General features: G+C 37.9%; 1 protein-coding gene across 2 annotated transcripts in view; it reads right to left on the bottom strand.

Moving 5' to 3' along the window:
• Positions 1–13,396, bottom strand: part of EXD1 (exonuclease 3'-5' domain containing 1) — a 33,639-nt gene that overhangs the window by 7,208 nt on the left and 13,035 nt on the right. For both annotated transcript variants that reach the window (XM_045823604.1, XM_045823603.1), the window contains 5 exons: positions 10,088–10,174; positions 7,523–7,627; positions 7,360–7,440; positions 5,413–5,556; positions 4,295–4,486 (listed from right to left, as the gene is read on the bottom strand). In XM_045823604.1, coding sequence (XP_045679560.1) covers positions 4,295–4,486; positions 5,413–5,556; positions 7,360–7,440; positions 7,523–7,627; positions 10,088–10,174 — 609 coding nt within the window. The remainder of the gene's footprint in view (positions 1–4,294; positions 4,487–5,412; positions 5,557–7,359; positions 7,441–7,522; positions 7,628–10,087; positions 10,175–13,396) is intronic.

Raw genomic sequence — 13,396 nt, forward strand, 5'->3', positions numbered from 1 at the left:
CATCTTCACCAAACCAATATTACATGAAATGTTAAAAGGTCTTAATATGAAAAAGAAAATTAAAAAATATAAGCAAGAAAATGGCAATGAATGTTTTCAATGGTGCTAGATGGGATGGGTGAAAAAGGTGAGGGGATTAAGAAGTACAATTTAGTAGTTACAGAATAGCCATGAGGATGTAAAGTTCAGCATAAGAAACAGTAGCCAAAGAACATATATGCATGACCCACAGACATGAACAGTGGCATGGAAGTGGGGGCTAGGTAGTGGGGCAACGGTGGAAAAATTGGGGTGAGTGTAATAGCATAATCAGTAAAATATAATTTAAAAAAGAAAAATAAGTGTCACCTTTGTTACAGGAGGTATATAATTTTTCCCAGGTTGTTTACCTTTAACTTTGTTCAAGGTATTTTTGCCATACAAAATTTTAAAGTCAAATTATTAATTTTTTAAGAGTTCTGAGTATTTCTGTGTTGCATAGAAAAGCACATACTCCTACAACTCAATAGCAAAAGAGCAAATAATTTTATTGAAATGAGCAAAGGACCTAAATAAACATTTTCCAAAGAAGGCATTCAAATGGGCAATAGGTATCGAAATATAAAAAAATGCTCTGATGATACTAATTGTCAGGAAAATGCAAATCAAAACCACAATGAGATATCAACTCACACCTGTTAGAATGGCTATTATCAAAAAGACGAGATAGCAAGTACTTTGCAGGGGGGATATGCAGAGAAAAGGGAACTCCCATAGTGCATATGGGAATGTAAAGTGGTTTAGCCATTATGAAAAACAGTATGGCAATTTCTCAAAAAATTTAAAACTTAGAGCTACCACATGGTCCAGCAAATCCACATCTGGGTATGTGTCTGAAGAGAATGAAATCACTGTCTTGAGGACATATCAGCATCGCATTATTCACAATGGCCAAGGCATGGAAATAACCTAAGTGTCCATTGAGGGATGAATGAATTAAGAAATTGTGGTATGCCCTGGCCAAGTGGCTCAGTTTGTTGGCACATAATCCCATGCACCAAATGGTTGCAGGTTCAATCCCTGCTCAGGGCACATACCCAGGATGCAGTTTGATCCCTGGTTTCGGTGTATGTGCAAGGCAGTTGATCAATTTTTTTTCCTCTCTCTCTCTCTAAAATTAATAGAACATATCTTGGGGTAAGGACTGAATGAAAAAAGAAAGATGTGGTCTGGCCCTGGGTGATATGGCTCAGTGGATTGAGTACCGGCCTGCGAACCGAAAGATGTGGTCTACATGTACATACAATGGAATATCACTCCACCATAAAAGGAAGGCAATCCTGCCATTTGCAACAACATGAATGAACCTTGAGGGTATTATAAGTAAAATAAGCCAGACAAAGAAAGAAAATACAAAAAAATAGACCTTATTTTATAGAAACAGAATAGAATGGTGGTTGCCAGCAGTTGGGGAAATGGGGAGATGTAGGTCAAAGGGTACAAACTTTCGGTTACATGATGTAGTAGTTCTGAGGACCTAATTAATGGACAGCATGATTACTACAGTTAATAATTCGGTATTGAATACTTGAAAGTTTCTGAGAGTAAGTCTTAAGAATTCTCAGCATACACATAAAAAATTAACTATGTGAGGTAAAGGATGTGTTAATTATCTTGATCTTAGAAGCATTCCACCAATGCATATGTACACTTTAAATATATACAATTAATTTTGTCAATTATCCCTCAGTAAAGTTGAGGGGAAAGAAAGAAAAGCATTCCCTACTGTGAGATCATTTTCTTTTAATTTTTTCCAATAATTTTATAATTCCATGTTTACATAAATACTTGATCCATGGTGTTTGTTTTGGTGTAATGAAAGAGAGAGCAGTCCAATTATAATTCTCCTCCCCGACAATGGTTAGTCAATACCTAAGGCCATTTATGGAATAATTATCTTTTCCTCATTGATCAGAAATCCTACCTTTATCACAACCATATTGACAGATATTGGACATATTTCTGGGTTTTCTGCTCTGTTCCATTGATCTGCCTGTACCAGTTGCAAAATGTTTTATGTGGTGTAGACTTATATAGGTTTCTTCAAAATATTTTATTTATTTACTTTTAGAGAGAGAAAGGAGAGAGGAAGAGAAACATCCACATGCAAGAGACACACATGGTTGCCTCTCACACCCCCCCAAATGGGGACATGGCCCACAACCCAGGCATGTGCCCTGACTGGGAATCAAATTGGCAACCTTTCTGTTCATAGGCCAGCACTCAATCTGCTGAGCCACACCAGCCAGGGAAACTTATATGTTTCAATATCTGACAGAAATTATTTATTTTTATTGATCTCTATAAACTCTATAATTGCAGTTTGCCAAAATAATGCTGGTGTTAATATTTTTCTTGGAATAGAGTTAAATTCAAAAGTTAATTTAGGAATAACTGATAGCTAAAATACTTAGTGCTTCCACTCAAATTCTTTTTTATGTTATTCAGTAATATTTTAACATTTTCTTCATCTCTACATTCCACATTTCTTGTTGGACTTATTTCTGAGTTACAAGTAAGTCCAACAATAAATGGACTTACCTTTTTTGTTACAACTATAAATTGATGTTTTCTTTCATTATATTTTCTAGGTGGGTATATGGGTATAGGAAAGCTATGAATTTTTATTTTACATTTGTTCCCACTTTACCAAATTGTTTTTTTGTTTGAAGTATCTTTTTCAGTTGATTCTCTTCAGTTTTCAAGTTGTACCATAGGCATGTCATAATTCTGATTCCTCCTATTCAAGTTTTATAGTTCATTTTTTAAAAATTATAGTTTTTTGCCCTGGCTGGTGTAGCGCAGTGGATTGAGCGCAGGCTGCGAACCAAAGCATCGCAGGTTCCATTCCCAGTCAGGGCACATGCCTGGGTTGCAGGCCTTGGCCCCCAGCAACCGCACATTGATGTTTCTCTCTCTCTCTCTCTCTCTCTCTCTTTCTCCCTCCCTTCCCTCTCGAAAAATAAATATATAAAAACTTTTTTAAAAAGTATAGTTTTTTAAAAAAAATTTCACTGGTTAATAACTTCAAAAAATAGTAAAGTAGTGGTAATAGTCAACATTAAAATGTTTTTCTTTTTATTTATGGGAATGCTTTTAGTGTTCCCGATCAAACATTATGTAGTCTTCTTGCTTGAGATATATTTTATCATGTTAGCATATGTATTCCAACTTCAATCAGTAATGTATACAAAACAACATAAATGCTTCTAGCATTAAACAGTGCAAGCAAAATACAAAAAAAGTTATTAAATTGTCCTTGGTTTTACAATGATAAATAAAAAGCTTTAAAACTCTCCAATCAAACAAGGTGTGCAAGAATTTTGGTGTTGTTGTTTATTTGTTGATAAACAATGAGAGCAAGATACAAAAAGTTATAATTTTTTTAGCATTTATGGAATAATCATAAGACTTTCTTAGCTCTAGTAAAATGAAAAATTTCCTAAGATTAAATCATGCTTGCAAGTAGAATCCAGCTGGGGTTCGTGCCAAAAATGCTACTGCTGTATTTAGGATTCTGCATCAGAATTCCTAAGTGAGAATCTAGCCGCCTGCAAACTTTTTATGTCAGGAGCCAAATAGTAAGTATTTTAGCTTTTGTGAGCCACATACTGTCTCTGTTGCATACTCTTTTTTTTTTTTTTAGTCCTTTAAAATGGTAAAAACCATTCCTAGTTTGTGAGCAGTACCAAATAGGCCATGGGTCAGATTTAGCCTTAGGCAATAGTTTCTCAACTCCTGGCATATAGTTTTCTTATATTATATTGGCATCATAAAGTAACTAATGAAATCTTAAATTTAACCATTCTTTGATAGAAATATTTATTGGAAATATAATTTAATATTGTGAAAAAGTGCTCAAGGAGATGAAGGCCAAGCTATAACCCCTTCAAATATATTTATCACACCCTGACCAACATGACTCGGTTGGGCATCAAATCAGCAAAGCAAAAGACCACCAGTTTGATTCCCAGTTAGGGCACATGCCTGGGTTGCAGGCGCAGTCCCCAGTTGGGGTGTGCCCGAAAGGCAACCGATTGATGTTTCTCTCACACTTTAATGTTTCACTCCCTCTCTTTCCCCTCCCTTTCCTTCTCTCTAAAAATAAATAAATAAAATCTTTAAAAAATGTTTGTCACCTAGTCTGCCTCATGCAATTTGCTGCAGCTGTGAAGAGCGTGTATAACTGCCCCCTCCAAGAAGAATAAGACAGAAGCAGAAGTTCTCAGACACAACCACAGAGAGCTGCACCTACCTCCGCACCTCCCAGCCAGTCGGCAGACCCTTCTCGGTAGGTGTTCAGGTACCCATCCACTAGGGTGGTTAGGTCAGACATCATCTCATCTAGGAGCACCAGGCGAAGGGGTAGCAGGTAGGTGGCTTCTAGAGCCAAAATTTTCAGTAAGGAGGGTGAAAGAGGTCGTGTAAACCACACTTCTGTATTCTCCTAGAGACACCAAAACAATTTTCTGTGAATAGTAAGCAAAACTTTAAAGAAAATAATTGTTTATTTAAGTGTTGTTTAACTTAAAACACTATTACTGTCATTTTCATCAGTTATTACCTTCTACTTTCACACTGTGGCTAGGCTTTGGAGAACACGCACCCACTTTATGTGTGTTGTGTGTGTAATTTGGGGGGAAGATTCAGGGAGACAGGAAAGGACAAGGAGAGGAAGGGAGGGGGAAGGAAGGTAGGGGAGAAAGAGGGGGAGGGAGGAGAGGGATGGAGACAGGATGGGGGAGAGAGACAGAGAAATCAGAATTTATTTAAAAATGGAAGCCGTAGCAGGGGAGAGGATTAACGGGGGAAAGAAGGGGAAGGGCTGTCAAGGAACATGTATAAAGGACCCACAGACAAAGCCAAAGAGGAGTAGGATTGAGGGTGCAAGTGGGGGGCAGTGGGGCAGTGGAGAGTGATGGGGGGAAATGGAGACAGCTGTACTTGAATAAAAAAAAACTGGAGGCAGCAGACTTGGTTATGTGGACAAAATTATAGCCCATATGGTCTAGACCCCAGTTTGGCATGCAAGACTATCAAGAGGTAAATAAAATCTACTTTACTTTGAGAGGAAATAATTGGGATTATTTTTGTTCTATTGCTTAGTCCAAATTCTCAACCTAATAATCATCCCTTGTCCCAGCTTTAAAATGTATTTCAGACTGCTTTTAAATTGATAAACAACGAATCTGGATCCTGGCTCTTATCTACTCGAGAGCAGAAACAAATGGTTCCCATTAGGAACAACTAACATTTTAGCAATGTTCCCATGCTTACACGGCAGCTGTCGTTTCTCTGGAGAATATGCTGATAACCCCACTCAGAAAACCCTTGAAAAAATTAATGTCATAAGGGATATCCTTTAATACTCACCCGAATCAGTTTCTGTCTCTCTTCCAGAAAGGAAAGATATTTAGGGGCTACTTTAAGGTGTCTTATTAAACTCTCCTGTAAAGTACTGATGCAGTTTGGAAGAAAGCCACCTGTTTCCATGGAAAATTGAAGGACATCTGCCACCTGTGGCAATAAAAAAAAAGACAAAGAGACCAATCTATAGAATGTATACACAGAGCCATCTTCTGGAAGAACTATATTTAGAGAAATGTCTTTAAATACCATTTTCTCCAAGAATCCACATGGAAATTTAAAGTGATACAGTAAACTTATTCTGAAAAAATAGGGGAAGAAAAGAAAAAAGATCACCAATTTTAATGTGTCCTTATCTACTTTCTTTTCCACTTTTTTATTTGCCTGCTTTATGGCTATTTATTTCTTTTTGGTGCCTCTGGAAAATAGGGAATGATGAAATTCAAGCATTATTTTTATTACTTTATTAACAACTCTGGTAAAGTTTTGGTAAGGAAAGTTAATAAAATTAGGAATTGAAATAATTATTTATCTGTGTGTGATAGGCTAAATAATGGTCCCCAAAGAGGTCTAATCCCACTTCCTGGAACCCGTGAACGTAATTTTACATGGCAAAATGGAATCTGAAGCTGTAATTAAGGATCTTGGGATAGGGAGATTATCTTGAATTATCCAGGGGCAGGGGCTAAATGTATCACAAGTATTCTCATAAGAGGGAGGCTGAGGGAGACTTTGCTATGGCAGGAGAGACTGGAGTGGTGCGCTGTGAAGATGGAAGAAGCACAAGCCAAAGAATACAGATGGAAAAAGCAAGGAAACAGACTCTTCCCCATCAGAGTTTCCAGAAGAAACCAGCCCTGCTGATACCTTGACTTCAACCCAATGAGCATGATTTCAGACTTCTGACCTCCACAACTGTAAGGGAGTAAATTAATGTTGTTTAAGCCACTAAATTTGTGGTTTGTTACAATGGCAAGAGAAAACTAGTACATTGTATTAAAGGAAAACAAATTAGGAAAACTCTCAATTCCTGTTTCTTGCTCTATGGAAATCTGAAAAGAAAAATATGGAAAAATATGCCTGTGACTTCATTACACAATACACATGGGGTCAAGGGAACAATGAACAATTATCTTGCATTTGAAGTAAGCACAAAGGCAATCTCTATAGAGCGAAAGATCCTGAAAGAAGGCCCAAAGGAACATGTAAATGAGCAGATACATAAAGGGCAAACTCAATCACATATAATAACTAGAAAATTGAACTTTTAGGAATTTCCACTCAAAAATAATTGGCAATTCATTAGTTTAAGCCCTCTCCAAAGGCTCTAGGGCTTATATATTCAAGATCTCCCTTCCACTAGCATAAACCTAGAAGAACCTTATGAAAACTAGTGGTTTTCCTGCTCTCACAGGCAAATCATGCTCTAAGAGATAGTATAGTATAAGAATTTCTCATTTCCCTGGGGCCCTTTAGAGCAGAGAAGAATCACATATCTTCAGGCTATATGGGGGCCAAAATAGGCTTTTGGGGCACATCTAGGACAACCTGCATCCCTGAGCTAGATGTCAACTAGCCACAAGCTTTAACTCATACATATGTGGAAAAGGCAGAGATATGATTGTTCACCTCATACTAAGTGTCCCATGGCAGACCTCTGAATGACCCCCAAATTGTTCAAGTTTCTAAATGTTGTAGAGTATGGAGCTTGCTCCTTATTTAACAAATTCTGGAGCAAAATAAGGGGGGAAATCCTAAATACTTTTATGTAACTTTTCTGCAGTGATTTTAGAGTTCATCAAATGATCTCACATATTATACAAACATCTTACATGAGAAATGAGTGGGAATGGGACACACACACAAAAAGACTTTCGACCACTCATCAGACAAGGCCTGTTTTCTAGAAGAGCTACGTGCAGTAGGTTGAATCCAGTGTTTCCTTGCATGTACCTGTGTATCGAAGACATTATTCAGCAAAATTCCATACTGATGAGAGAGGCAATCAGAAAGCCAACGGCAATCATGGATAACCTAACATATCAAAAGACAGAGACAGAGTAATTAGAACCTGGCTGCAAATTTTACTAGCAGAGGAATCTGCTTACACACTCACCTTCAAAATTCTCTTGTCTTCTAATACCATCTGTAGTCCATTGTTGAAAGCATGACTTCCCAGCAGAAGAATGTCAAATAAGTAGACACGACTATTTGTAGCCACCTACAATAAACCACCCAGACCCACATGTTATAGAGTAAGAAAGAACTAGGGAAGGGAATTTGAGGGCCAAGAGAGACATGATAAAATATTTAACAGCCTCACTTTTAAAGTAAACAATAGGGCATTCAATATTCTTAGAGAAATTGGATTTACAGTGATCTTAAGTTTTAAAAAAAGACAGTATGACTATAATTTTCAAAAGAAACAGACAAGCTGGTAATTTAACCTTTCACTTTTCACTGTCCCAACTGTGTTTTACCAGCCTCACCTATGGCATTCTAATATCCCAGGGATTAGAGGTTTAAGGGGAATAAACAGTATTTTGTTAACAACACAAAATGCTTTTTTATGTTTCTGAGTTACCTAATGGGAATGAATGGGTTAAGTATTATGTGAAATTACTCATAAGAGAAGATCCCAGTCCCCTAGCAGGAAAAAAAGGTCAACAAGTACACTGGCACAAATGGCAGGATGTGAAACACTGCTTTATAAATCAATTTCATACAATCATAAGAATTCTTGATTGTTTCTGATCATAAAAGTCACAGAAGCAGTACAGTTAGATAATCTACTGAGTCAGAGAGTGTAAGGCAAAAACAATGCAAATAGGTCTAGGGAGCCAGCCATGCGACAGGCTGATGCTATCTGTGTCATTTCAGGAGCTAACTGTTGTTATAGCTACAATTGCCAGGCCTACCTGGCACCTGTTCTTGGATCCTTCATGATAGTTGCTAGAATTTGACATCTAAATAATCAATCCCTGCTATTTTTCCCTATATTTTTAATTATAAAAATTGAGTCAACACTAAAAGTTTGGAAAATAATTCTCTGCTAGACTGTACATTCTATGAAACAAGAGATTATGTTGGACTCACCACCACACATGCAACTAGAACAGAGCCAGGCATGTGGATGGCTGCTACACATTTTTCAGCACATCAATGCATGCCATGCAATATTCCCTTCTATTTTTCATATGCAAAAAATGTACATGGCTCCAATAATATGCATCCAAATCTATACCCTGCTTTTTCCATTAATGAACTTTCAAATATTTTTCTATATCACAGTTGTCATCATTTTTCGGCATTCATAAGAAGTTATAAAATGTACTATGACTTCTCTTATTAACTATTTAAATGGTTTCTGACTTTTCACCATTGTAAATGATGCTAAGTGAAATAGATTCTCACATATTCTTTCTTCATATTTTGAATTATTTAGGATAGATTCCTAGAAGTGGCCCTGAGAAATGAGCCAAAGGATATTAAAAAAACTTTAACTCTTAACAAATATTTGCTAGCTTCATCTTATTATTTTTAATTCTAAGTAATTTTATATTTTTCAATTACAGTTGACATACATTAGTTTCAGATATACAATCCAGTGAGTAGACACTTATATAACTTACAAAGTGATCACCCCGATAAAACTGGTATCCACTTGACACCATTCATAGTTATTACTTGACTATATTACCTACGCTGTACTTTACATGACTATTCTGTAACTACCAATTTGTACTTCTTAAATCCCTTCACATTTTCACCCATTCCCCACTAAGGTACTCATTCCGTGACTGGGAATTGAACCAGTGACCCCTTGCTTTATAGGCCAACCCTCAATCCACTGAACCACACCAGCCAGGGCCATTTTGTTCATCTTTTCTTTTGTTGTGCATAAACTTTTTAGTTTGATACAGTCTCATGTGTTTACTTTTGTTTTTGTTGCTTGTGGAGGTTTAAGTAATTTGCATTGGTGCTGCTAACACAAACCTAGTCATCTAAAAGCTAAGGTTTACCAAGACAGTGCAAGGAACAAGAGAGGCAATTTAATCCTTAAGCAAAACTGGGCTTGATACCTCCATTAATTTCCCTTCGAGAAGGTGAACATTCCAGAAGAAGAATGTCAAAAGGGCAGAATGCCAATCCTAATAAAAAATATCATCTCAGTAGGTGGAGGTACGTCTTGACTCAAAGGATAGAAGACATTGTTCGGGTATTTGACCCCTTAAATGCTGAAGCTGCTCACTTTGATGCTAAGGTAGCTACCCAACCTCTAGCTATGCAAGGCTCACTACAAAGTTCTTTTGATATAATGGGGATCCTTACCTGACATCTCTCAGGTCCAGGAAAATAAAAAGGATGTGGTAGAAACCTGCTGTGGAAAGCTACCAAACAAAAGGAAAGATGAAGAACTCTTCATATATCTAAGGCAAGAGAACAGAGCTGGGAAAGAAGGCCAGGGTCTGTGGGACAGCAATAACTATTATAAAAGCGAATCTGTGGACAGAAATTCTTCTTTTGAAAAGAATAAACTCAATAGTAAAAGAGTGAAAGATGTTCCGCATAAGTTACAGTACAGTGATACTTGGGTGACACACAGAAGACAATTAAAATAAATTTACCCAGTGAGTCTACAATTATTTGAAAATAAAGTTTTTTTTTAATTATTTTTTACCTGAAGCCAACATAGTTTCCCATGACGACAAACATTTGCTCCTTCTGCAGCCACACCCAAGACACTCTGCTTCTTGATGTGGAGCATCTAATAAGAAAAGGAAGAAAATATAATTCTCTAGGGAATTAATTTTGCAATTATGGTATCATTGATGACACAAGTAAAATGAAAAAAAGTAGATCACATTTTTTAAATTCACAGAATCTTACTAATCCAAAACAGGAGTCTGCTTCATACACACACACCCCCCCACCACCACCACTACGCCACACCACTAAACACTTGTGATCCTTTTTTCAGTTTTCGCAAAATTATTCCACAACCGGAAAATAAATCATTCATATCCCCAATGCTAGTAAGAACTGAAAACTTTGGTATCTTTTGTTACCACTGAGGCAACAGAGAAAGATGCATCAAAGAATAGCACCGTAACACAGGGCAACTTATTGTACCTGAAGGGAACTCACGTAGCAGCTGAGTTTCACAGTATCTACTGCTCAGAATCAGAGAAACAAGGATTCAACAAGTCCCTTCAAGTCTTGGATTCATTAAATTACTCAAAACTGAAAGAGTGGTAACCCAGGAACATATGTTGGTCCTTTGATTATCTATACTCTTACCCTATTTCAAAAGATATATAAAAGTATTTCAAAAGTTTATATAACTCTAGGATTCTTAATCTACAATCTATAAAAATATCTGCATGATACAAGATACTCCGTATTTTACAGGTAGGTAAATTACTCAAGAATTCAAGGGCATGGTAACTTACACTAACACAGTATCTTCCTTTAGAGCAGGGGTGTCAAACTCATTTTCACCAGGGGCCACATCAGCCTCGCAGTTGCCTTCAAAGGGCCGAATGTAACTTTAGGACTGTATAAATGTAACTGCTCCTTAACTAGGGGCAAGGAGCTCAGCAGGCACTGGGTAGAAACAAGGTGCCGACTGGATAAAACAAGGTGGAGGGCCGGATTCAGCCCACGGGACTTGTGTTTGTCACCTGTGCTTTAGAGAGTAAAGTGTTCTACATCCTGAGTATCTTTTATCACCAATGAAAAAAGGAGAATGAAGTTTAGTTCCATCCTCAATCAACAGGAAGGCTGCAGAACTGGGAATAAAGGCTAGACTTCCCTATTGATAAGAATTTCCAACTACCTCTTCAAATTTCCAAAACAAAAGTTCTTATTCCATTTTTGTTGTCATGGACCCTTTAAACAATATATTGATATAGAAAGAATTCTTATAACTTAATTTAAAAATAGGCAAAAGTCAGAAACTACTATAAAGGACACATGGACAAAACCAAGAGGGAGGATGGAAGCAAGGGAGGGAGGTGGGTTGATGGGGGTGGCAGGGAGGGGTGGGGAGAAAATACAGACAACTGCAATTGAACAACAATAAAGTAACTTTAAAAAGTCTCAAAAAAAAAAAGTGGGCAAAATAGACATCTCTCTGAAGAAGGTATTCAAATAGCCAAAAGCCACATTAAAAAATAGTCAACATTATTAGCTAGCAGGGAAATGCAAATCCAAACCACAGTGAGATGCCATTTCACACTACTAGAATGACTATAATCAAAATGACAGGCAACATAGTCTCAAGGCTGTCAATATCATCAGAGGCTAACTCTTGGATTTATATCTCCACCTGAGACTATTTTCCTCATCTCTAGACTTACATTCAAACTTAGGTTGACAGAAACTAAAGTCCTAATTATCTCCCCCAAAACTTTTCCACCCATACTCTTTCCCATCTCAGTTTAATAGCAACTCCACACTTCAGGTAAGAATGTGGAGAAATTGGAACCCTCACATCCTGCTGGTGGGAGTGTCAAATGGTACAGCAGCTTTGCAAAACAGTATGGCCAATCCTTAAAAAATTCAACAGCAATTCTACTCCCAGGTATCTATCCAAGATAAATGAAAACATATGTCCACACAAAAACCTGTACATGAATGTTCACAGCAGCACTGTTTATAATAGCCAAAAAGTAGAAACAATCCAAATGTCCCTCAAATGGCAAAAGGATAAATGAAATGTGGTATATCCATACACAGGAATATTTGGCAATAAAAATAAGTGAAATACTGGTATAAGCTATTACATAGATGAACCTTTAAAATGTTATGCTAAGCAAAAGAATTCAGCTACAAATGAAAATATATTATATGGTCCCATTTTTATGAAATGTCTTAAAACACTCAAATCCATAGAGGCCAGAAGTAGATTAGTGGCTATCTGGGGCTAGGGAGGTGTCAGAGGTGATGGCTAAGGAGTATGGGGTTTCTTATGGGAGTATTCGAATGTTCTAAAAATTATTTTGGTGATAGATGTACACAACTCTTTGAATACATTAAAAGTTAGAGAACTGTACATTTTAAATCGGTGAGTTTATGGCACGTGCATTATATCTCAACAAAGCTGTTTTTAAAAAAAGATTCTGTGAGAAGCTAACACTCTCTCAAAAAATGTACCCATGAGGCTTCTGGTCAAGATGGCAATGTAAACAGACATGGCTCACCTCTTGGCACAACTACATCAAACTTAACAACTAAAAGAAAGAACAACCATCACCCAGGAACATCAGAAATCCAGTTGAATGAAAGTCTGACAACGACGGAATCGAAGAAACCACATCCACCCAGACTGATAGGAAGAGCGTGGATGGGGAACATGCTGGCCACACACCCACATGGATAATTTGAGAGGGATGTCTTGGGAGTAAGGAGTCCCAGACCCATACCAAGTCCCAAACCCAGGATTCCAGTGCCAGGAAGATAAGTCCCTACAACTTCTGGCTGCAAAAACCAGCAGGGAATGAGTTGGTGAAGGAGGCCGTTGGAGCCCTAAGCGGTTCTTCTTGGGGAACCCACACACAGACTCCCCTACTCAGACTGGCTCTCTGTGCTCCAGCACCAGGGTGGCAGCTTGAAAGGCATTAGTGGTACACAGGGAGAGACTGAAGTGTCTGGCACTGGGGTGAGCAGAGGTCATTGTCCCTTTGCTGAGTCCTCGCCACAAGAGCTAGTAGACTGGTACCATATCCGAGGCTCCATCAACCAGGCTAACGCAGTGTGACCCACTATGGAGATCTACAGAGGCTCTACCTCACCCAATTTATGGGCCCATCCAAGCTGCTTTTCCATAAGAATGGCTGGTCTTAGCTCCTAAATCCTATCCAACAAGCCACAGCTGGCCTCAGTGAGGCCTAGTGGTAGCCAGATTAGAGTCACAACTTGGCTTCACCTGGGAATCTCCAAGCCCAACACAAGTAGCAGCCATCTCAGAATGCTTTACAGCTCAGGC

Source organism: Phyllostomus hastatus, unplaced genomic scaffold (assembly GCF_019186645.2).
Source record: "Phyllostomus hastatus isolate PE091 unplaced genomic scaffold, TTU_PhHast_1.1 phas_scaffold_501, whole genome shotgun sequence".
Classification (NCBI taxonomy): domain Eukaryota; kingdom Metazoa; phylum Chordata; class Mammalia; order Chiroptera; family Phyllostomidae; genus Phyllostomus; species Phyllostomus hastatus.